General features: G+C 47.1%; 1 protein-coding gene across 1 annotated transcript in view; it reads left to right on the top strand.

Moving 5' to 3' along the window:
* COL27A1 (collagen type XXVII alpha 1 chain) overlaps positions 1–22,257 on the top strand; it is a 123,700-nt gene that overhangs the window by 14,141 nt on the left and 87,302 nt on the right. Inside the window, exons 4-7 of the mRNA XM_065737606.1 lie at positions 6,588–6,641; positions 12,966–13,019; positions 16,652–16,705; positions 18,187–18,240. Coding sequence (XP_065593678.1) covers positions 6,588–6,641; positions 12,966–13,019; positions 16,652–16,705; positions 18,187–18,240 — 216 coding nt within the window. The remainder of the gene's footprint in view (positions 1–6,587; positions 6,642–12,965; positions 13,020–16,651; positions 16,706–18,186; positions 18,241–22,257) is intronic.

The following is a 22,257-nucleotide window of genomic DNA, read 5'->3' as shown; positions in this document are numbered from 1 at the left end:
AGACGGAGACTTCGGTTGCCAAGTTCCAGCCTAGAGCAAATTTTTACAGCTGACTTCTTAAAATAGTGAAAGAAGGGTACACAATGGAAAATTTGAGGCAAGCTCAAGGAGCACAGTCAACAGCCCTTGTGTCTGCAGATGTGCCCCACTCATTGTTGGAACCCCTAAAATGCAAGGGATGTGTTTTGCTGAGCCCATGACGCTTGCTAATCTTCAAGACTGGCATGTCCTGCCTCTCGCTTTTCAAAGCAGCGTGTTGGTTCTCTCTGGTAGTTTTTTGGGGGGAGTTACTGAGGGGTGTGCTTCTTCCAGAGGTTTCCAGCTGTGGGAGAGGTGAAGGATGCCTGACTTCACAGGCACATCCCTGCTGTAGTCATTGTGCTTGGAGACGTTTCACAAAATCCCTGAGTAGGCAGAATGAGCTCCTGCAGATTTATCTGTGGGCAGTGTTTCACGGAGAAGCGTTTCAGGCATAATTCCAAGAACAGAAGTTCAGCGATCGTGAACTTCTCTTAAAACACTCCTTACCTGTAATGGGTACATCTGTGTGGCCCACACTGAGCCCGGAGAAGTCTTGGACTTCTTACCCTGTGCTGTGCTGAGGGTGACCAGGCTCCAAGTCCCCACTTCCCCCTGCAATTTAAAGAGTGAATTATTGAACTGGAGTGGAAAATCCCTCTCGACTTGTGAATCATAGCAAAGAAACTGATTCAGGCTGTGAGGACTGAGGGAAGAGATGGCAGCATTTTTCCATCTGGTCTGAGAACTGGAGTTCTGAATTGAGGAAAAGGAGAACATCTTGAGGCTCTGCCTGGCTTTGTCCTCTCCAACTGCTGGAAACAAAGTCAGCACTTAGGGAGGAAAGGTTACGGCTGGAGCTGGCTCCTGTGACTCATCGGGGATCTCTGTACAATGGTTCCTTGAATATCTCTGACGTGGGAACAGAAAAAGGAGAAAAGACCAGAATGGGGCTGACACACTGAGAAATGCAGCACTCTGATGATCAGACAAGTGTGCTCAGAGCGAGCTCGGATAAATGCTCTGTGCTTGAGTAATTGCCTGGGAGCATCCTGGCACTCAGACAGATGCTCTGGTGAGGTCAGGGCAGGTCTCCAGGCTGGCCATGGTGCTACACACGACAGGCTGGGTCGGGCTCTCCATCTTCTTACCAAGAGAGGAGAAAGGAGCGTCCTTCATCCTGATCATCCCAGAATTAGGATGTGAATGACAGCCGGGGATGAGGCACTGATGACTCAGGCGCTGTGGTCTCTGTGCTTTTTGTGAGCAGTACCAAAATAACTGTGGTGTAACCTCAGCCATGCAGAGGGGCCCCTTCCCTGCAGCTGAGGGAAGTGTCTGCGTGGTTAGAGGAGTGCAATCAGGAGGCTGAAGGGATGCATTTACCTCGAAGCAAAAGGCAGCACTGCCTGCGGGTTTGTCTGTCCTAGAAGACCACCACGGTGCTGCACAACAGGAAGCGCTGACACTGTCTCACATGCAGAGCATTAATGCTTCAGGAATGTTGGGTTTTACTGGGAGGGAGGATAATATGCTCTTACAAAAGAAAAAAATTGCTTGGGAACCATTAATAACCGCAAGCATTTGGGATCTCTGCTGTGAATTTCTTCTGGATAGGAGGGAGATGTTGCAAAAAGAGCCCCCAAGCACTGTGCTAGGTCAGGACTTGGGCACTACGTGGGGCTGGCCAGCATCCTGCACTACCCCAGCACATGGCTGCAAACAGCTAGGGCAGCCACAACAGGATAATAATGCTTAATGTTGGGTTTGAGGGCCAGCATCTCAAGCCCTCACAAGAATAGGTGTTTGGAGTCCTTCAGTGGGTGGGAAAGTGTTTTCTTGCTGGGGAGGGGGTTGTGCATGCAGCAGCTTTGCTGCACGGCGTAGGGTGCTGCAGCCCTCCACCTTTCCATCATCAGGGATGTGTGCTCTGTGCATGTCGAAGAGCTGCAGCAAAGTCTTGCCATGGCACAGCTGGGTTGTGGAGTACCCAAGCAAGCACCCTTCTCATCCAGTTTCTGTCTGGGTCGCTGGGTCTGAATGCTGGTGGCAGCAGCCCAGACAGAGGTGTGGTAAGGCTCTGGCAGGCAGCATCATTGCAAAGGCAGATGTTTCTGAGCCCATCCCAAGTCTAGACTGCTCCAGCTGCCATCTTCCACACGAGTGGTTTGTTTTGGAGAGCAGCTCCCTTCACAGAGAAGCGATCCTTGCCAATACAATCACCGTTCAGGGGAGAGAGAGGTGATTGGGAACACTGATAAGATATGAAGGGCCTATTTCCAATCCTCCTTGTACCAGGAAAAGCTGCTTGAGCTGACAGTCTATGATAAATTAGGAACACACAATGCGTTTGAATGTCTCTTAATGAATGAGTCATGTTTTCTCTTGAAAGGAAGAAATAGCATGCTTTGTATAATACATGGGAAAAGTTTCAGCTTCACTTGTGCCCTTGGATCGTATTTTTTTTTGCTAATTTAACCAGAATTATCCTCAAAGGGAAAAAATCTTGTAGGCAAATGACTAAGCATCAGAGAGCTCTATTTGCATAAGACGAAGTTCACTTTGAAGAGGAGTGATTGAGAGTGCAATCGAGACAGATGTGCAGCACAGGAAGATGTGTCCTATAAATGCATATATAGGTATTTCATAAACCCTCTAGGAGCAGAAAGTGAGTGATAGAGTGTGGGATCCCTTTATTTCTTCATACCCCTTTAGACTTCCTTCCAGGATCTGGGTTTGCTTGAGACTGCCTTTCTCATGCAGAGACTGTTCCCTCTATGTCTGCAGAAAAGCTGTTTTCATCAACTGCAGTACTAATATTTTGCTGTATAGTGCTGCCACACAATTTGGAATCCAGCTGTGGACAAGACTTCTCTGCAATAGTTGTTGTACAGACCCGGAGTACACATCTGTCTCCCTTCCAGAAATGGTGTTAGAGGAGTGGCTTTCCGCCAACATTTTTGTTTCTGCCAGAAATCCGTGGGTTCAGGTTTTCTCTCCTCCCCTGCACAGTGCTGGCAAGGGCAGAGAGATGTGGAGGGGCTGGTGTGTCCTCTGGGATGAGTTCTTCTCACCTTCCATTCTCCTGAGCAGGGAAAATCTAATGCTGGTGCTGCCCCTGCGGTTGTTCAGTCCCTCCATGCTCTGGGTGTGCAATACTGAATGCTGGACTTATGGCAGAGAGCTGACGGAAGAAACGTCCAGGAGGAAAGCAGGGCAGGTTCTCCATCTGCAGGGGTGAAAAACATCCCTGCTTATGGTGCTAGCATGGGGAGAAGCTTTGGATGCATCTTCTGAAGTCACTTTTAAGGTGGCTTTTACCACGTGTCTTAGCATCTGAGAAGGAATAATGTTCGGCTTTCCCTCCCCTGTTTGCACACAGCAGCACGCCCTGCTCTGATGTGCAGACAGTTACGGGATGTGTGGGGGGACAGAGCTTGGGGGGCACAAGTGCAGTGGAGAGACCCTCCAATACCAACGTGTCCATCTGTCAGTGAGCGCTGGAATGTGACTGAATCGTGTCCTGGGCATCCATCAGCTATTTGCTGCTAGGCTGAGTCCCTGCCCCTGGGGGAGCAATTACAGAAATAGTTTGCAACCTGAGTGATATGAATCCGAAATCATTCAAAAGGAAGAGAGTCATTTCCCACATCACCGGCACCGATTCCTGTACCGATTACGCTCCGCTTGAAGCCTTTCCTGAACAGGTTCAGCCTTGCTCAGGTTCTGAGATCTGAAGGCAGCTCGGCTCCCAGGGGTGTTGCTGTGGGCAGGGGAAGCCGTGGGGAGGGCTGCGATGTGGGAAAGGCAGAGGGATGAGCTGGCTGATCTCAGCAGCAGGAGGAAGCGGTGAGATTTCTCTTGTCCTCCGGGTCCGACGTATTTCACTTTCAGACAACCTAGCTTAAATTTCCATGTGCAATTTGAAGCTACGAAAAGCATCCTTTTTGCGCCAGAAAGTTTCCCAGCAGCAGCTTAGAATAAATCCCATAATCATTTGGTGGGATCAGTCATCATCGCTAACGCTACCGTGGGAAACCGAGAAGGGTTAAACTTTCATGTGGCTGCCATGAGCTGATCACAGAGCTGTTCGGGCTGGTTCACAGTTCTGCTGTTTGGCTTGAGAAGAGAGAGGATCTGCTTTTGCCACGTTTCTCCTTGATCTCTGAATTCGCTTTGTGTGATAACAGGGTGTGTGTGTGTTCTCCGCCGTCAGATTGCAGTGAGGAGTAGGCGAGAAGCCAGAGACAAGAAGCAAAGTGCTGGAGGAGGCTGACAGCTCTGCTGGTCCCACAGGGCATCCATGTAGGGGAGGGCAGAGGTGGTATCTTCCTCCAGCTGCCAGGAAAAGGTTTCCCTCCTGCCCCTCGGAGCACTTCCCACTGCTTACAATGGCTTTCCCCAGGGATGCTCGAAGGGGTTACGATGGAACGGTCCACCCAGGCTCTGTGTGATTTGTTTAACTCTTCCCTCCATCCCTGCATGCGGGCTGAGGGGGAAGATGCTCTGATGAGCGTAGGGACTGAGTGGGTATTACAATCATAGAATCATTAAGGTTCAAAAAGAGCTCTCAGATCATCCGGTCCAACCATCCACCTTACCACCACTATTGCCCATAAGCTGTGTTCCAGAGTATCACACCTTCCCCTTCCTCAGAGACCCCCAGGGATGGTACCTCCACCTCTCCCTGGGCAGCCTGTGCCCGTGTGCTCTTTCTGAGAAGAAACTCCTCCTAACACCCAACCTGCAGGCAGGCTGTAGAGGCGTGCTGTGTTGATAGATGTCTCTTGCTTCTCACGTCTCAGAGCTTTACGTTTTAAGTGGGACAGCATCCATCGTCTGTAAGTAGCTGGGCCCTGGTCCAACCTTATTCTTCTCTGGCTGCCTCTGCGGATGTGCATTTTTCTCCATGTGTATTTCAGCACTGCTCTCTCCAGTTGTCTGACGTGGGCCTCTTGTCTGAAAGCCGGAGCTGGATGACACAGAGCCTTGTGCATGGGGCACGAGGCAGAGGAGAGATGAGTCACTGGGAAGGCACGATGCATGTCCCATCCAATCCAGCTCCCAAGGAACCATGTGAGAAGCAGGAGCGTGGCCTCGTGTCATGTTTCACAGCAACTACACATGTTTATCCAGCCACCTCTGTCATCTCCACCACGCTTTACTTATTTATCTCTGAACGTGCCCTTGCCCTATGCATATTGACCACCATATTGTGTCACCTTTTAGCTATGTGGCTGGAGCCCTGGGCAGCCTGATGTGCTGGCTGGAAACCAGCTCATGGTAGGGAATGGGGCTGGAACTGGATGATCTTTAAGGCCCCTTCCAACCTGAGCCATTCTGTGATCCTATAATTCTGTGATACCTATCCTACAGTCACTTTATCCCTTTTATTTTCATGAAAGAAAAGATAGGTTGAAGGAAATTAAACCAAACAAAGTGTTAGGAAGCCCTGAATTATGTACTGTTTTCTGTATCCCTTTCCCTAACTCCGTACCTCCACTCCAGTGCAGGTATTCACTCTGTCCTTTGTTTTTGTCAGCTTCAGTTTATTCTGAACAGTGAATATTTTTGGAGAACGTTTTTGCTCATGTGGCCAAGTGCAATTGCAGCTGCTGTTAGCAGGAAGGTGGAGGAGGTCACCTCCTGTCTGGTACTTGGGGAACGTGGTTCTCAGGCAGTTGCATCTTCTCTTTTACATTTCCTTTTAGGGGTAAAGAGGAATGGCTTCTGCTGGAGAAGAGGTTAGGGACTTGAATTAATCTTTTATTATTTTAATCTTAATTAATCTTGAATTAATCTCCATTAAAACTCCAGCTGCATTGGTTGCATTGGATGCATGTTTTGATAGTTATCTTGGAGAGGGAGAGGGAGAAGAGAGACAATCATTTCTTTGTTTCCTGTACTGCTGATAGAAATAACTTAAGAAAGAAATGTTCTGGTTCATTTGATGTCCCATCAAAATAGTAGCACAGAGAGACTTGCCCTGGGCTTTGCTTACTCTCCCCCCTGGCTTTTTCCTACAGGAACAAGGTTTGGATGGATGTCTTTTAAATGATTCCTCTGATACCAAATAATTCATTGCTTACCTGCTGCACAGGAGGGCTGGTATCGTGAGCAGAGTGTTTCTTTATCAGAATTACTTAGTTCAGGCATGTTTTCTTTGGTATATATTACAACCCAGAGCGTGCCCTCCTCGTCAATGTGCTAACACATGGCTGCTGGTGTGCAGTGGCAGGTAGCAGGAAACTGAATTGGAGGCAGTTGTGTTACCCCCATGGTGCAGCACAGGTCTGGGTAACAAACAGAGTGTGAACCACAGCTGTGCTCATGGGAATGCAGTTCATGGTGGAAAGGTGTTGGCATTCTGCTCACTGGAAATACTTGCTTCTGCAGATGTTGTACACAGCTTGGAGGCCTTTATAGCAGTAGCAGAAATTGAAGGGGAATTCTGGCCTTGTTATAATTTGGCCATGCTGCCTGGTCTCATCCAAACAGGTCTCCTTGAAACACTCAGGAGAATCACCCTGCTGTAGAACAGTCTGTAATGTTTATTTCTATTTTCCTAGGGTCCACCAGGTCTGCCGGGCTTACCGGGACCACCAGGCAAGAGAGGCTCCCGAGTAAGTACTTTGAGAACTTCTATTTCTCTCCATCTGTACCTATTGCCACCTGTCCTGCTGCTCCAAGGGCTGTTGTGTGGTCCTGAGGCTGAGCAGTGATTGCTTCAAGACCACAGCTGAGGTCTGGTTCTCCTCCTTTCTCTCCTTCCCTGTTAAAGATTTCAGGACGGCACTTTTTGGTGATCTGCAGCCTCTCCAAGCTAAGATTTGACAGCAACAAAGGCTGGGGATGAACATTTTAAAATGGCTCTCAGAAGGATGAGCTTTCCTTCTCTCATTTTGTTTCCAGTGGGCAGCATGCCCTACCCGTACTGTTAACCACTGGCACCATTCTCGTGGTAGCAAGGTGCTGTCCCACAAGGTCTGGTCCTCAGCCCTGAGTTGATGTGGGCTGGGAATCAACAGATACACATGCATGAGGGTGCATTCCAGGAATGCATGGATCTGTGATCCAGGCAGCATCCTGGCCTGGCTGCAGAGAGAGATCTGCTCACACCTATTTGGCTAAAACTCAACCTTATGTAAGGTGTTTAAGGACCAGCCATGAGGCGAGGAGTGAGAAGGCTGTGCATTCCCTGGGGAGATTTGTTGGATTTGTTATTTGTTTTATATTTGTTACAAATATCTAAGCAGGGACCACATCAGCAAATTGCCTGGACTTTGGCTTTATCAGCATGTCCCCATTAAGACTGCAGGTTTGCTCTTACCCCAAACCCAACACCATGCAGCTGTTTGGTGCTACTTCTTGCAGTCCTGTGGTGTGCAAACCAGGCTTTATGTCTGGAGGCCCAGCTGTGAGGATGACCAACTTTCACCTCTACCTCTGAATTCCACTATCTGCCAAAACTGCAGTTTTTTCTAGGAGAAAAAAAAAAAAAAAAAAGCGTTGTGGAAAACCATGTCACAACTTGGCATTATTCCTCATCCTATATTTAAGACAATCCCCTGCAATACAATAGAGGATCTCTGAGTTCAGCCCCTGCCAGAGGTGCTGAGAATCAGCCCAGGGAAGAGTTCCCAGTTAGGAAGTGCTCACGCAGCTGAGCCTGGCTTGGCTCGGGCTGCTGCAAAGTCTGTGCTAATTTTGGGAGGGGGCAAAAGGGTCACCCTGTAAATGTCTGGCCCGGAGCACTGAAGACAGTACTGCTCTGTGCGTGAGTTGTTTTGACTTTGCAAAGTGTTCTTCTTATTTTTTTTCTTGTGGTTCTTCAGGGTTTAAGGACTTAAATGCAAGGAAGGGGACCTGCCAGAAACTAAGACAGGCTTAGGGGAATTCTTGCATCTTTTGCTTTTGTTGTGCATGAGTCATTTCAAAATAAATGTTCAGCATGGCTGGGGGTGTGTTCTACCTCTGCTTCACTTGATCCTGAAATAAAGCAGCCAGTTCCTGTACCAGCCTGTGGGTAACCCATGGAGTGTCCCATGAGGTGTCTCATGACGTGTTCCCATGGAGCATCCCTTAAGGTATCCCATGAGGTGTCCCCCAAGCATGGACCTGCTGAGGGGAGCTGAGTGCTGCGTGCAGCTTTGCAGTGCTGGATACTGGAGGAAATGAAGGGTTTCCTCTTGTTGCCAATGCAGTTTATGGCTGAAATGATTGTCCATGTTGTAGCTTGCATGATTTCTGTATTATAATGCTTATACAATAACTTGGTTTATTTGAAGGTCTAGCTGCAGCATTTGACTTATGACCTTCTGTAGCTGTGAAGCTGTGAAGCCCATAACATGACTGTCTTGCTGATGTAGCACAGTATTTCCACTCCTTTGAATTCTGTATTGCCTCTGTTTTATTTCCCTTTCTCCCCCCGTATTGGTCAGAGTTAAATGAAAGCTCAGATTAGCTTCTGCTTTGAGGGGTGAGACTGTGGTCATAGGCTGTTCGTAGGGAAAGCTGGCTGCTCCCATGAGTCTGTCTCCTTGTTTCCAGCAGATAAATATCTCCAGCTTCGCCTTACAGCCAGAAAGTTGCTCTTCCATGTAAGCAAATGCCCCCGATTTGCAGTAACAAATACCAGTCTGTAAAGGTTTGAAAAAGGGTTTGGGGCACAGTGCTCAAGTGCAAAACAGCACAGAAGCCAAGTGGATTCTAAAGTCTTCTTGAAAATGACATTTCCTTGATTTTTAAGTTTACCCCTATCCTAAGAGGAAGAAATGAACTGTACACCCAAGCACTCAGCATCAGAGATCCGTGAAGAGAGAAAACACGCATGCAGCCATGAATATACTGCAATATGCAGAACATACTGCAGCCATGAGGGCAGAGAGATTTACTAAACATAAGTTGCGTGTTTCTCACTGTCACATAAAGGACCCCTTCCTTCCTAAAATCCACCCTGTACCCCCCAGTCTGCTTGAAATCAATTTCCCCATTAAACAGGTGAGCAAACGCATGTGCCAGGGGCATATTTTCCCCAAGGGGTATGTTTTACCCCTGGCCACCCAACAGGCCAGAGGCAGAATTTGGAGCGAAGCTTTGAAGCCTGACACACTGCAATTGCTCTTGTTTGATCTCTCAGACCACTGCAGGAGAAAAGCACTCACATATGCTTCAGGATGCTCTTACCACGCTCCTGTGAACCTTGAAAGATTGCGAGGTCGCGGTGCGACACATCCCTGCCACATTTGGGCTGTGGTTGCAGAAAGTCTCCCTTTCCTTCCAAATGCAGTGCTTCCCCTTGAAACAAGCCAGGAGTTCGCCAGCTGTTCGGGCTCCCCCATATCCTCATTCCACGAGGAAGGTTTTCCCATTTCTGAAAAGAAGTGTTTAAAGAAACGGTTTGTTTGGTTTCACCTCAAATATTTCAGCAAGCCAAAGGTCAGAGGCAGAAAAGGGAAAGCCCAAGGCGTAATGGGTTCTGAAGGAGCGGTCGTTCCTCTGACTTTCTCTGATTTAAGCAGGAGTTCCGAGGATATCTCCCCCCTCGTGAATGCCGAGACAGCTGTGCACAGTTACACTATTGTTAATTTCGGGGGGCTGTGACCCAGCACACATAAAAGCACTTCTGTGCTCAGGGTCCCATCTCCATCGCGTCACCCAGAGCTGCGCAGCACTGCTCCCAAGAGGCCGTCATAACCATACACTGCATGCCAGGGAGATGACAAATTGTCACCTTTGGGAAGCCCTCCTCTCTTGGGGAACACATTCAGGGATTGTTCTGGTCGCTCTGCTGCTGAGCACTGGGCTGCTGCTCTCTGTGATTACATTTCCCGTGGCATTTCTGGTGCTGGTTTGGACCATTTCAGATGCAAGTTAGCTCGTCGCTGGACTGGATTGTTTCTGTCACTGTGAGAAAGCCAAAAGGAGCACGTAGAGAGGCACAATTGCAAATAATAATAAGTGCTATGGGACTTTTTGATTAAGTGGTCTCAACATCATCCGAGTGTAGAAGTGAGAAATAAGACTGATGTAGTGACCATAGAATTATGAAATGGTTTGAGCTGGAAGGGACCTGTAAAGCTCATCTGGTCCAACTCTGCAAAGAACAGCTCCTTCAGTGCTCAGAGCTCCATCCAGCCTGGGTATCTCCAAGGATGACTGTAAATGATGATAAACATTCTTAGGAGAATCACGATTTCTAGATATGAGTGAGAACATGAACTAAATCCAGGATGAGTAAAATACCACAGTTAACTGTAGAACTATGAAACAATTAACTCTTGAATTGTTTCTCCACGGAGAAAGGGAGCACCAAGTGGAGATGGGCAGCTCTGCTGGGCACTATAGAAGTGCATCAAAGATTGGACTGGGCTTGATAGAACAAATGTGTGTAGCCTGGGGGCATGATGACTTCTTGGGGTTTGCAGATAGGCAAGTGGATCAATGTGTGAGGCGTACCTGCTGGACGTTGTACTGCTAACAGCTCCCAAGGCGGTGCTGTCCTGCACCTTCTGTTACTCAGCCCAGCTAACTGTACCACACCACATCTTCCTTGTCTGCCAGGAATGTGGGTGGAATCGTAGATTCAGGACTAACCGTGTTGGAACACATCAAGATGGGTTATTTTTACCATTTTTAGGACTACTGCCAGACTACGCCCTTTTCTCTCCACAGTTACGAGAGCAGTTTAAAATGTCTAGCACAATCCCCAGACGTGGTTACAGCAGCCACTGGTGTGCCAGACTGGACTTCCCACTGTCACTTCATCAGCAGGATGCGGCTGATTTTCACCAGCATGAGACCACATTGGTCTCTGGGAGTAGGACGGGTTTCTGCTCTTCCTTTGCTCAGATTACACGCTATGAGTCTCACTGAATTCAGTGGTAAATCCTCTGTCTTGTACGTCAAGAGCCTGTGTTTTCTCATAATCGCATGTTTTAGCACTGGATAACGGGACCAGATTCTTTCTCCATTCTTCCCTCCTTTACAATCCCACTTTTGGTTAAGGCTTTATGGTTGTGTTGTGCTTTGGTTTAGCTCTGGAAGAGGCTGTACCAAACTTGGCTGGAGGCGCAGCGAGTCTCCTAACCAGGAGCTCTTGGTGGGCAGCCCAGCTTCCTATGTTCCAGCTTTCCTCCTGGAAGCTCTCCCTGTCAGCTAGGAGTCACCAAACCGTGCCTTCCCTCCAGCCTAACTCCTTTAAACCTGCCCCAGGCGATGGCAGAGCACAGATTTCAGCTAACTTCTCTTGGGCTCTGAGCCAAGCTGCCCGGCTCCAAATTTAAATAACAGCTGAATTCCCTCCTCAAATCTAACAGCAGTCAGAATTTATGAACTCTGCTCAGGGCTACCTAGATTATTGCTTATGCATAAGTGCTTTATGGAACCCATCTTTTATGGAGACTTTACTCCTCTGGTTTCTGCCACTTGTATTGATTTTCATCCTTATTTAGGACCTGGAAGACATGAGTTCAAGTGCTTTTGCTACTGCAGGCTTGTACATGAAGTCTCCATCCCACCCAACGAGACAGATGATCCCATACTTTAATGGGAAAATGAATTTATTTAAGACTACTGAATTACAGCAGCTATACGGGTTTTCAAATTACCATTTGATAGTCCTTAATATCAATTAAAGTTGCTTCGGTTTTGCTGCATATTCATAGTCAGGCTTAAAGGTATCAGGGAATTTCAGGCTGAAAAGATGGGAGGAAATTAAGAATGGGGCATTGAAAATATTTGGGTAAAAGATGTAATCTGGAAAGTTGAGCCTCAGCCTTTTGATGGAACAGCTTGTTGAGAGCAGAGCTGCATGGGTTGTAAAATGCACTGAGCACTCATCAGCAGCTTATGCCATAAGATACAATACCTAGACAAAAAAAAAAATAAACACCATTATTTCCTATTACAGTGTGGTAAAAATAAAACTCAATAAACTTCAGCTCACTGATACTCTTCCAAAAGAGGGCAAGGGCACTGCACTCGGGTGGCAGTCACATATTTAACAGCAGTGATCAACCTTGGACATTCAGCCCTGAAGACATTGGCCCCATGTACTCTGAAGTGTTCATTGGAAAAGGTTTAGCTTACTGAGAAAGCGTGTGAGTGGCTTTTTATCCCCCAGCCCATACTCCTCCTAACTGGAGGGTACACTATGGTGCTCCTGACAGTGGCATTAAGCTTGCACACAGTCTTGACAGAACAGAAGCCCTTGGAATTAAGTCTTCAGGTTGTTTCATCTCTCAGGAACGTGTTCAAGAGGGCTTAGAATTATTACTACTTCTGCCTGAAAGGTTAACAGAACTTTTGTGCTATATACAATCCTGGGATAAACTATTCTTAGCTGTTTATTCCAGATAACTCCTTAAATAGCCTTCGGAAAGTATGTAAAGTGCTTTCAAAATGTGATGTAAAAGGAGATGGTGGTGTTTGTGATCTAAGGTAGATGCTCGAACGGTGTCGCTGGCTTGTAAGAGCTATGCAGAAACACCAATCTAAATGGTATTTGTTTTTAAATTGAGTCTTGCCTCCACTCCGCCTGTTTTACTGCCCTGCCTTCCATTTTTCTCCCCCTAAATGCAAAAATCTCTTTCCCTTGTAGGGGAAAAGAGTTCTTCTTAAATAAATAATGAGCAATTTTAAAAGCCCTTTTAGTAACAGCTTCCATCCTCTTCCACTTTGGCCTAACAAAGTGTTCCCACCCCCATGCACTTGCAATGCCCTTTGCCCACCTCCAGCCCTTTCTGGGGCAGAGTTTCCCCTCCCCTGATCCCAAGGTATTTATGAGTCTGAATGGGGGATATTTGCTGTCATTGAACCTTCTCATGGTCATAGTGGATCTTATGGTGACAAACACGTGTCGCCTTCACAAAGGGTGGGTGGGAGCTGGTGCTAATGAATATTACTGACACCTCTTGACTTCATTTTGTGTTTGTTGTGTTTTTTAGGGTCCTCCAGGTCCCCACGGAAACCCTGGCTCACCTGGCCCACCTGGCCTGAAAGTAAGTGTGCACTGATGGGCATGAGGAGATTTCCCTTCATGTTTCTGATGTGTCCCAGTGGAGCTCTCCACAGAACAAGGAGTAGCTGGAGACATTTATCCCCTCCTGTCTGCTTGGACACAGCCAAAGCCTTTTCCTGTTCAGGAGACCCCACTGTGCTCCTTGATTCTCACCTCTTCCTAATTGCAAACTCTTCCTAATTAGGATCCTGTCTGAGCTATGCCTGTTGCAGGGAGCAATCTGCTGTGCTGGGGCATGGGCAATGGAATCACTCATAACATCCCACCACATCCTGATTTCTTGACTCTGTTTCTCATGGATTTCACAGCATTCATCAGCAGTGAGGGTTAGCAGCACCCACTTCTCTTGCTTCCTTCTTCCTCACCTCCCCTTCTCTCTCTACAGAGTTTCTGGTCAGCTGGAACTCTTCCCAATCACATCCCACTGCTGCCTCCTCTATGTCCTCATCTATCCCATGAGGTCTCCACTGGGGCCAAGAAGTAGTTGAGATTTGAAGGGCAGTGCTTAGCAGAGGTTAGCTCTAGCAAGGAGGCTGGAGGTGCAAGCGAGAGCCCTTTCTCTTTATGATCTCATCAGTAGGCAGGGATATTAAGAGCACTCTTGATGCTCTGGGAAAAAGATTGTGGAAACTTGGCACGCTGCCGTTACGCGATTAAAAATTAGGCACTGGAGACATGCTGGTGAACAGCAGCTGTTTTAAATTCTGCAGTGTAGCTATACGGCCTGAAAAGTGAGGCTGTAAAAGTTCTGTATCTCAGTGCTCTGCATTTATTCTCCACCAATGACTTCCGATCACACTTGTTGAGTTTTACAAGTCAAACCAAAGTCCTTTTCATCTAACTTCTTGTCGTGCAAATTCAGCCCGATCCAATCTGTGCAGCCAAAATGCTTTTCTGTGCTGTGGGGTTTTTATTTGTTTTAACATCAGTCCAATGTCAGAAATCATCACATAGCCACAAAGCTGTATTCAGCTGGCTTCTTATCAGAAATAAAGCATTTCTATAAGCGTTTTTCTCCCATCCTGGCTGTCTGCTTAAAGCCTTTGGCGGATGGATTGCTGCCACAGCCTTCAGCAGAGATTTGGGGCCACCAGTATGCACTACGTTGTCCAATTTTGCCCAGACACTGCTTGCAGGATTAGGCTGTTCTCCATGATGCTGTGGCACAAGAAGCTCTGGGCTTGCAAAGGAAGCTGAGAGCTGCAGCTCAGATGTAACAGGACCCGCTGTAACTCCAGCTCTATCAATGAGAGCCTTCTAAGATGTCATTGCAAGACCTCTGCGTACGAAGCACTTTTTGTAAGGTTCCCAGAGCTTTGGTTTCCCTCCTTCCCTTCATTTCTTAGTGCTATACCAGTCCCAGAAGCTGGATTTCACAGAAAATCAAGGTATTTCATCCCTTTACATTTTAAATCCAGGTTCCACCTGCTATTCTCTTAGCATACCCAGCCCATGCCCGGAGCTCTGGCCTGTGCTGTAGGCAGGGCAGCCCAGGCAGAACTGCTGCTGGGCTCCATCTGCCCTCAGCAGCCTTTAACCATGTGGAAAAAATGAACAGCTCAAAAAGGAAGCTGAACTTTCTCAGATAGATAGAGCTTGGAAACAATGACTAACAGCAAGTATTGTCACTGAGGAAGTAACCCGGGGTATAATTTTTATCAGCTGAATTAACAGAGTGCTCATGAGGTTGGACAGTGCCTGTGTGCATGGAGGTGATTCTGCACTGTGGATGCCCAGAAGCATTCGGTTCTGGGAGGAGAGGTACCTGTCAGCAGGCTGTGTTTGCCAAAGGCATGACAGCAACTAGGTTTGTATCTCTCATGCAGAAGCCTTTGGACCCAGACATCAGTGTGTTTTACTTAGCTGCTCTGGAGAAATCCTCCTTGTTACTGCGGTAGGCAAAGCTGAATTTTCCTTTTAGCAAAGGGTTTGGCTGTAGTGCCACTGATTCTTGAAATACTATTAGTGGGATTGTGAAGCTGAGGTGTTTAAATTTCACAGCTGTCGACTTCTCCCAGGTAGGGAAAAAAAAACAGGAGGAAACATCTTCCTTTCCAAGAGGAAGTCGTGTGCTCTATCAATTGGGATGGGAACACAAGAGGCTTGTAGGCAGGGGGCTGAAGGATGAGGTTAGGGTAGATCTCACTGTGTGGCCGCTGCACAGGAGGAGCTGGGCATTCCTCAGCCTCAGCCCTCAGCATCAGACATCTGTGCTCGCTGGCCCTGATGCACTCTTGTTATTTAATCTTAGGAAAGTGTGATCCCACTGTGCCTGAGCTCTCCGCCTGTGTGAGGATCAGAGTACTGTCAAACATAGAACACAAGGCACAGACAGCTAGCATGATCTGGACCTTATGGGGGAGCAGTTTGAGAGGCATGAACCCCTCTGCACGACTGAGGGTCATCTCACTGAGCACTTGGGAAGGCTCATGGAGGTGGTGGGTGTCTACCTGCAGCACTATATTTATTTTGCAAGAGTGAGGAGCTGTGATCTCAGACACCCATGGTCAGCTCAAAGAGTGGGAGACTTGCCTGATAACAGCTGCATGCAAAGCAAGATTGTCTGTGTGACTTCATTGAGAGCTTGGAAACCAGGCAGCCTTCATTCAGAAACTCTACAGATGCATCTGCCTTGAGTTGGCAGCGCTCCCTACAGTCCAAAGCCAAGCAGCCTCACTCCGAGCCTTGCAGCTTGTGGTGGATGGTGGGCGGGGAGAAAGAGGGCAGCAAGGTGTGTCAGATGTCACTGCACTGATGCTGCATGGAGAAGCTGCTGGCCATAGCTTGACCTTCGTGTTAATAAGAAACACCAATTAGCAGGTAATATTCTTCTTCTGTAGGGTCCAACATTCAGGTCCTTCCAAGCACTTCCCTTGGCAACCAATATTTATCTCCTCCAAAAGAATCTGGCATATTGCAAATCTCACCCCCTTTTTCCTGCTTCTATCTCTTGCACCTTTTAAGATTTTAACCTGGGATTTTCCAAGAAATCTCCTGGAATTAGTTGTTGAGAAGGAATTCTATCAGAAGATTGGCTTTGGTTGTACGTTCTCTCGTCACGGCTGTTAAACAGGAAAATAATGCATACTGCCACTTAAGATAAAGTGTGCCTCTTCCTCTGCCAGCCTGAATGCCTCTCAATTGCTCTGGCTGCTTGCGGTGCCTAATTAGTGTAACTTTCCAGTTTCATCTGTTCCCCACAGTTAAAGAAAACAACAGCAGCTAGGAAGTTGTTAAGGATGGTTTATCCACAATAACAGGCTTGGTAATTATTTTTGCGATGGTAGTTGTAGACAAGGAAGAAATCACAGCTGTCTGATCTAATAAGCATCGAAAGTCCTGACATCGCCTTCTTCCAGATATCCTTTTTTTTAGTCAATTTAATACTGTCAAATACTATTTAAAACTCAGCACTTCTGCAGCAGTATTACCACGTCAGAACCAGCCCTGGAAAAACAGAGCTATACCTAAGGGCTTTAATACGTTTGAGGTATGGGAAGAAGACAGAGATGAAACAAAATGTTGGTCTAAGTTGGGGGCTTCATGGAATCAAGACCACACCTGGGTGTTGGGTCCCTGGGTGATGTCATTAATTTAAGATTTTCATTTCAGGGTCAGAAAGGTGATCCTGGGCTGTCACCTGGAAAAGCTCGCAGAGGACCAAAGGTAAGATGTCACTGAGCTCACACTGTGCTTCAGGCTCTGTGCCTACACTTGGAGGGGGTTCATACTGCAGCCATAAGCAATACAGCTGCTTGTGTAGACTTGGGATTAAAACTTAAGACTTGGACCCTGGATTCAGGACTAAAGCAGGTTATCTAAGTTAAGGACCACGTGCTTTGCTAATTCTTTTCAGTGAGCTATGAGCCCCATTTTTGCCGTTTCACAGCTGAGTGAATTTTACAGAGGCCACAAGACCTCAGAGAGGCCTAGAAATGAATAGAAGGGCATCCAGGGCTTCACAGTATCTACCTCAATTAGTTCTTTCCGTGGTGGCTGCACAATACTTCATAATTCACATCCAGGACAAGAGGGCTGGTTTTCTTCCTTTCATCATAAGCCTTGCTATAAATGCACCATTAATAGGAAGCATCAGCCATGAAGAGCTTAGACCCTTGTTTGAAACCAGATGCCTCAGTGATCCATGGGGCTGTGAGTTGGAGGACAGCTCACAGTCGTTGAGATGGCTGAGTCTGAAACGATGCTTTTAACTTAACAGCACGAGGTGCCTTTGAAATGTCTGGGACTGTATCAGAATGGCATCACATGGAAACCATCCACCCACACAATCTGGAACTGTTTTCTTGAAAGCATGCTCATTGTAAGAAGGGGGGAGATCCAGATTGCTTTTAGCTCATGTTAACAAGGCTTTGTTCCTGTTAGCAGTAATAGAAACAAGGAATTTCCAGCAGGAGTTTGGAGTGATGCCTAATTTTCAAGCTAGATACTCCAAATGCAATTTCACTGAGCAGGCACAGCACAGTGCTAGAGACCTGGAAGGATTTTTTCATCCTAATCAAAGGAGGCTGAAATGGGCTTGAACTAATGGATCAGATGTTAGAGCTCTCACACCAAAGAGCTTCTCAGTTCTATGACAGTTTGTGTACACCAGCTGGGATGCAATGCAATCCCCTTCCAGAAGAGAAAGACACTGACCAATTCCCCCACCAGCAGCCCACAAGGGTCTGGCTCATGTTGTGTGGGTTAATTCCACCACTGGGGACATCTGAACCAGGCCAGTGTGGTAGCAGAGCATAAGCACAACCACAGGGCTTGGCAGGAGGTACCTGTTGTTTCTGTTATTTTAAAGCTGCATTTTTCTTGCCGTGGCCATTTAAGCACCTATCTAAAGGCAAATGAAGCATGAGAATGAATGAGATCTTTTGGGTTTTCTTTTAAGCATTCATTCTGTTGGTGAAAACTGGACTCCAGCAGCAGCTGCCATTGATTAACTGGGGTTATTATTTATATCAGCCAGTTAATAGAGATGGTGTTTAGATCTACACTTTTTATCCGGGCAGAGTTGCAATTAGAATCAGAAATATCAATAACTGGGTACTTCTGTAGGCAAAATAACTTCAGTAACAGTACACTTAGCACGGGGAAAATGTTGTTGAAAACTAATGCAACTTTCTTGTTTCCCGCAGGGAGATGTGGGCTTACCTGGTTTGACTGGGTTCCCTGGGCCGCCTGGTAGAAAGGTAAGCACTTGTCCTTTCCTAGTGAGCTAAATCACGATGTTCAATTCAAAATGTCCTCCTGTAACTCCACCACATTGTTGTTTCAACAACAATCAGCATCACCAGCAGCACACCTACACGTAGAAAAGCACTCACAGGGCTGGAACATGAGATCCATCCCTTCCTTAATGTTGCAGCAGTGAATGTGTTCAAGTCCACATAGAAGCACCTCAGCGACCCATATGCTGAGTGTGAGAGCATCTATCTTACATACCAAGGACACCTGAGTTGACCTTCCAGTTCTAGGCTGTGTTGGTAGGTTGGGCTGTTTTTTTAGAAGCTGTTACGGGTTGTTGTTTGATAGTTGGGCTCACCAGGTGTGACCCCCTCCCCAGGGAGCCAATACTGACATAGCAAATCTGAATGGTTAAAACTAGCATCTTGGTTCAAGCACTCCATCAGTAAATGGGTACTCCATCAGTAAATACACTGTTCAAGATGTGCTGCTGCTCCTAAGCCCAATTAGCTGCACACAAACACCTACTCATGTGTGCCTTAAGACTCTGGGGAGAGAAAGGAGATGTGTAGGAGGCTGAAAGAAACCTTCCCTCTCCATGCTTGCTGTGTGCTTTATAACTGGAAGAAGTAGGAGCTGGGGTTGTTTGTTTTCTTCTCTCTTATGCTTTGAGTGCTGCACAGAGCTGGGAGCAGTAGGGGGATTAATTAACGTTCTTTTGCAGTCACAAACGAACTCTTAACAAACACAGCACAAGGAGTATCATTTCCCTGATATAACAGCTCATAAAACAAAACCTTGTGGTTACAATCAGCAAAACAATGTCAGGAGAGCAAGGCCTCATGGTGGGAAAAAGTGGAGACGGAACAGGAGATTGAACAAACATTCCTGAGTCTAGCACATGGCCTTCACATTTGATTTTGGCTCCCCCAGGACAGGGCAAAGGCAGGGATACGCTTCTGTTTCTCTCTGTAATGAGCAAGTTGGATGCTGAATTTTTTCCTTTGGTGCAGCTTAAAAAAACACCTCCCAGTAGCACTAGCCTGGCAGTGTTTTTGGTGTAACCTGGCTTTTATTAGCATCCTGCATTAAGAAAAAAATTTAGAGCTGTTGGAGAAATATTTGGAAAAATCTTTTTTTTTTTTTTTAATCTGGATTCCCTGCTGGCATTGCCCCAGTGAAAACATGCTGGTGTTTGGCTGAAAATAGGCAACACAGCTTGGCTACCAGCAAGCAGGAACGCCTTGGAAATGGACAGCCCTCTCACTCGCTCATGGAAGGACAGTTCTGAGGGCTTGGATCTGAAAACTCTGTAGAAACTTTCAAAGAGGCAGAAGAAAGAAAGAAAACACTTTTCTCACTGAATAAAACACACGTCTCAGTAGGATGAGCTGGAGGCACAACCAAGAGGCGGATGGCTTTGGACAGCGTGACTTCCAGCATGGAGCTGGCCCTCTGGATGTAAATGTTTTGCTCCTTGTAGGGCTGGAGAGTCTGATGTGCCACGCAGACACATCTCGGTGCCACAAGTGCTGCAGAGTGCCCGTGGCTGTAGCAGAGTGCCACATGGTGTGGGACAGCAGCAGAGAGAGAGGGTTATGGGTGGTGGGTTGGTGGTTGGGCTCGGTGGTCCTAGGGGTCTTTTCTGACCGCAAGGATTCTGTGATTCTAAGAAGACTTTGCTGAAGTCACTCAGGGACTAAAGGCAGAGCTGGGAGGTGCTCAGTGCCTGCCAACACATCCTGCCATGCAGACCTCATTCCCTGCCCTCTTCACTCCGTACATTTCCTATCGGAGTGCAGGATGGCCCTTTATAGCTGGGAGAGCGTGGATTATAAATATCGTTGCAGATGAGCAGATCTTTCAGTGGAGTGCAATTTCCTTTCTAAATCACAGCCCTTTGTGTCGAACACCCTGTAATCATCAGGAAGTGTTTGGATAAAGGAGCAAATGCCTTGTTTTCATACCCTCTGCCCTGTCATTTTAGTGCTATTTGAAGAGGATTAACAGGTAAATGCTTTCACATTCCAGCCAACTTTAGCATATACAAGCTTTTCTGTTTTCTCGTTATAATTAACCAGAGACAGAAATAACTGCAGTTTACAGCGGGGGAAAAAAAACACGCATTCAAAGCACTATAAATAGCAAGGAGTGTATTTAATATGATGCAACAGCAGTAAAGTACGTACTTAACTTCAGTGCAATTCACTTACCATTATAGAGAGAGCAATGCAGTGCTTGGTGCTGATATTAGCTCAGGGCATGCTCAGAGTGAGGGAATACCAGAGCTAGGGAGCAGATCAGCAAAGTGGGATCTCAAGGGGCAGGTTTCTGTGTCCAGGAGGTCACACCTTGCCAATCCCACCTTACTGGTCCCATCTGTTGGTCCTCCTCCAGGAGCTGCTGACAAAGACATGTTAACAGCACTTGGAGAAAAGATCATTTGGAGGCCCAGAGAAGGGCCAGCCAGTAGCCCAATGGTCTTCAGGTTAACCACTGCCTTCCTGGGGGAGTGCAGCTCCATCAGATGAAGAGGTCGAGCAGGGGAGAATGGGAGAAAAGGGAATCGACGTTTTTCCAGGCCAAAATGTCTGAAATAACAAGCGAGGAGGAATGCAAAGGGGAGTGAGTAGTGGCCAGGATGGCTGAGAACATTGCATACCTCCGCCAGAGAAGGCTTAGGCTGCAGGTCTAGAATAGCCCAGGGGAAGAATAAAAAAGCAGTTAAGCAGAGGTGTGGAGCTGGGAGCAGAAACAGGCCTGGGTTCATCTGGTGAGGGAAGAAGGAGGACAAGAGTTGGCCAAGCCAGAGCCTGGTGGTGGCTTCCAGACTGGGGATGCTCCCGAGGGCTTCACAGACACAACGTGTGCGGGAAGCACTGGGCTGGGACGGCGTGAGCAGCAGGGACTGAGCTGTAAAGAGCAGTTGTAAACCACCATGAAAGCATTTGAGTGTTGTTGGGTTTTTTTCCTGTAGTATTTGTGCAAGGATTGTTTCCTGTTGATATTCTCTCTCTGTCGGATTCAAGGTCAGCGTTCTTGCCTTTGCTTTCTGCCCCTATCTCTCAAGTAGCCCAGCTAACAATCACCTCTGCAACTGAAGATAATCATAGTTTATATATATCAGATCGTAGGTTTGGATTGGGAGGGGCCTTTTGGAGCAGAATGGTTCCAGCTCCCTGCAGCAAACAGGGACACCCACAGCTCCACCAGGTGCTCAGAGCCCCATCCAGCTCTGACCTTGAGTGTCTCCAGAGATGGGGCATCCCCCACCTCTCTAACCTTAACCCATTGCCTCACTGCCCCTATTGTAATCTTCTAATCTGCTCTGACTCCACCTGATGGAAATGAGTTCTAAATAGCTGAAGCAACATAATGAAGGGAAAGAGCAAAAAAAAAAAAACAATGTGGCTGCCCCATGCAGAATTCCCTTGGTGTTTGGAAGGAGATTCTTAGTAAATCCTGGGGGAAGAGGACTCAAAATACACACTGATCAGTCTGCAGCCGAACAGGCTGCCTTTGTTCTGCATTAAAAAAAACGATAAATACTGAAAAACTGAAGCAGATTTATGAAAGACCTGTGAGAGTGATTTGAAGGCTGCAACACCTGCCAGCTAGCAAGCTGCATTAAGGAGCTCTAATTTGGAAGAGAGCAAGTTTAGAGGCAGCTTGCTCACCATTTTAGGTAGCTCCATAAGGAAGGGGCTCTGGATCTTGTCACACCTCGTAATAATTAGATTAGAAAAGCTGGAAGCGATACAAGTTTGAGCTGGAAACCAAACTGAAGCTTCCTGTGACAGTAAGTGGTTTTGCTGGTGGTTCCTGTGGCATTTCCAGTTCTAAAGAAAAAGTGAGAGTATTCTCTGAAATGCAAGCGACGTGTGTCATGTAGGGCTTGGAGCAAGGATCACTGGATGAAAGGGTACAGAAATGATCACTGCTTTCACCGATGGCCTTCAGATCTACAGCTGAAGGCAAACATCTCTGCACCTGCCCAAGCCCTCTGCCCTGCAAGCTTGTGG

Source organism: Cyrtonyx montezumae, unplaced genomic scaffold, assembly GCF_038088225.1.
Source record: "Cyrtonyx montezumae isolate F1298 unplaced genomic scaffold, pur_monq_1.0 scaffold_20, whole genome shotgun sequence".
NCBI lineage: Eukaryota > Metazoa > Chordata > Aves > Galliformes > Odontophoridae > Cyrtonyx > Cyrtonyx montezumae.
Note: the sequence above shows the minus strand (reverse complement) of the source record. Positions and strands in the feature narration are given on the sequence as shown.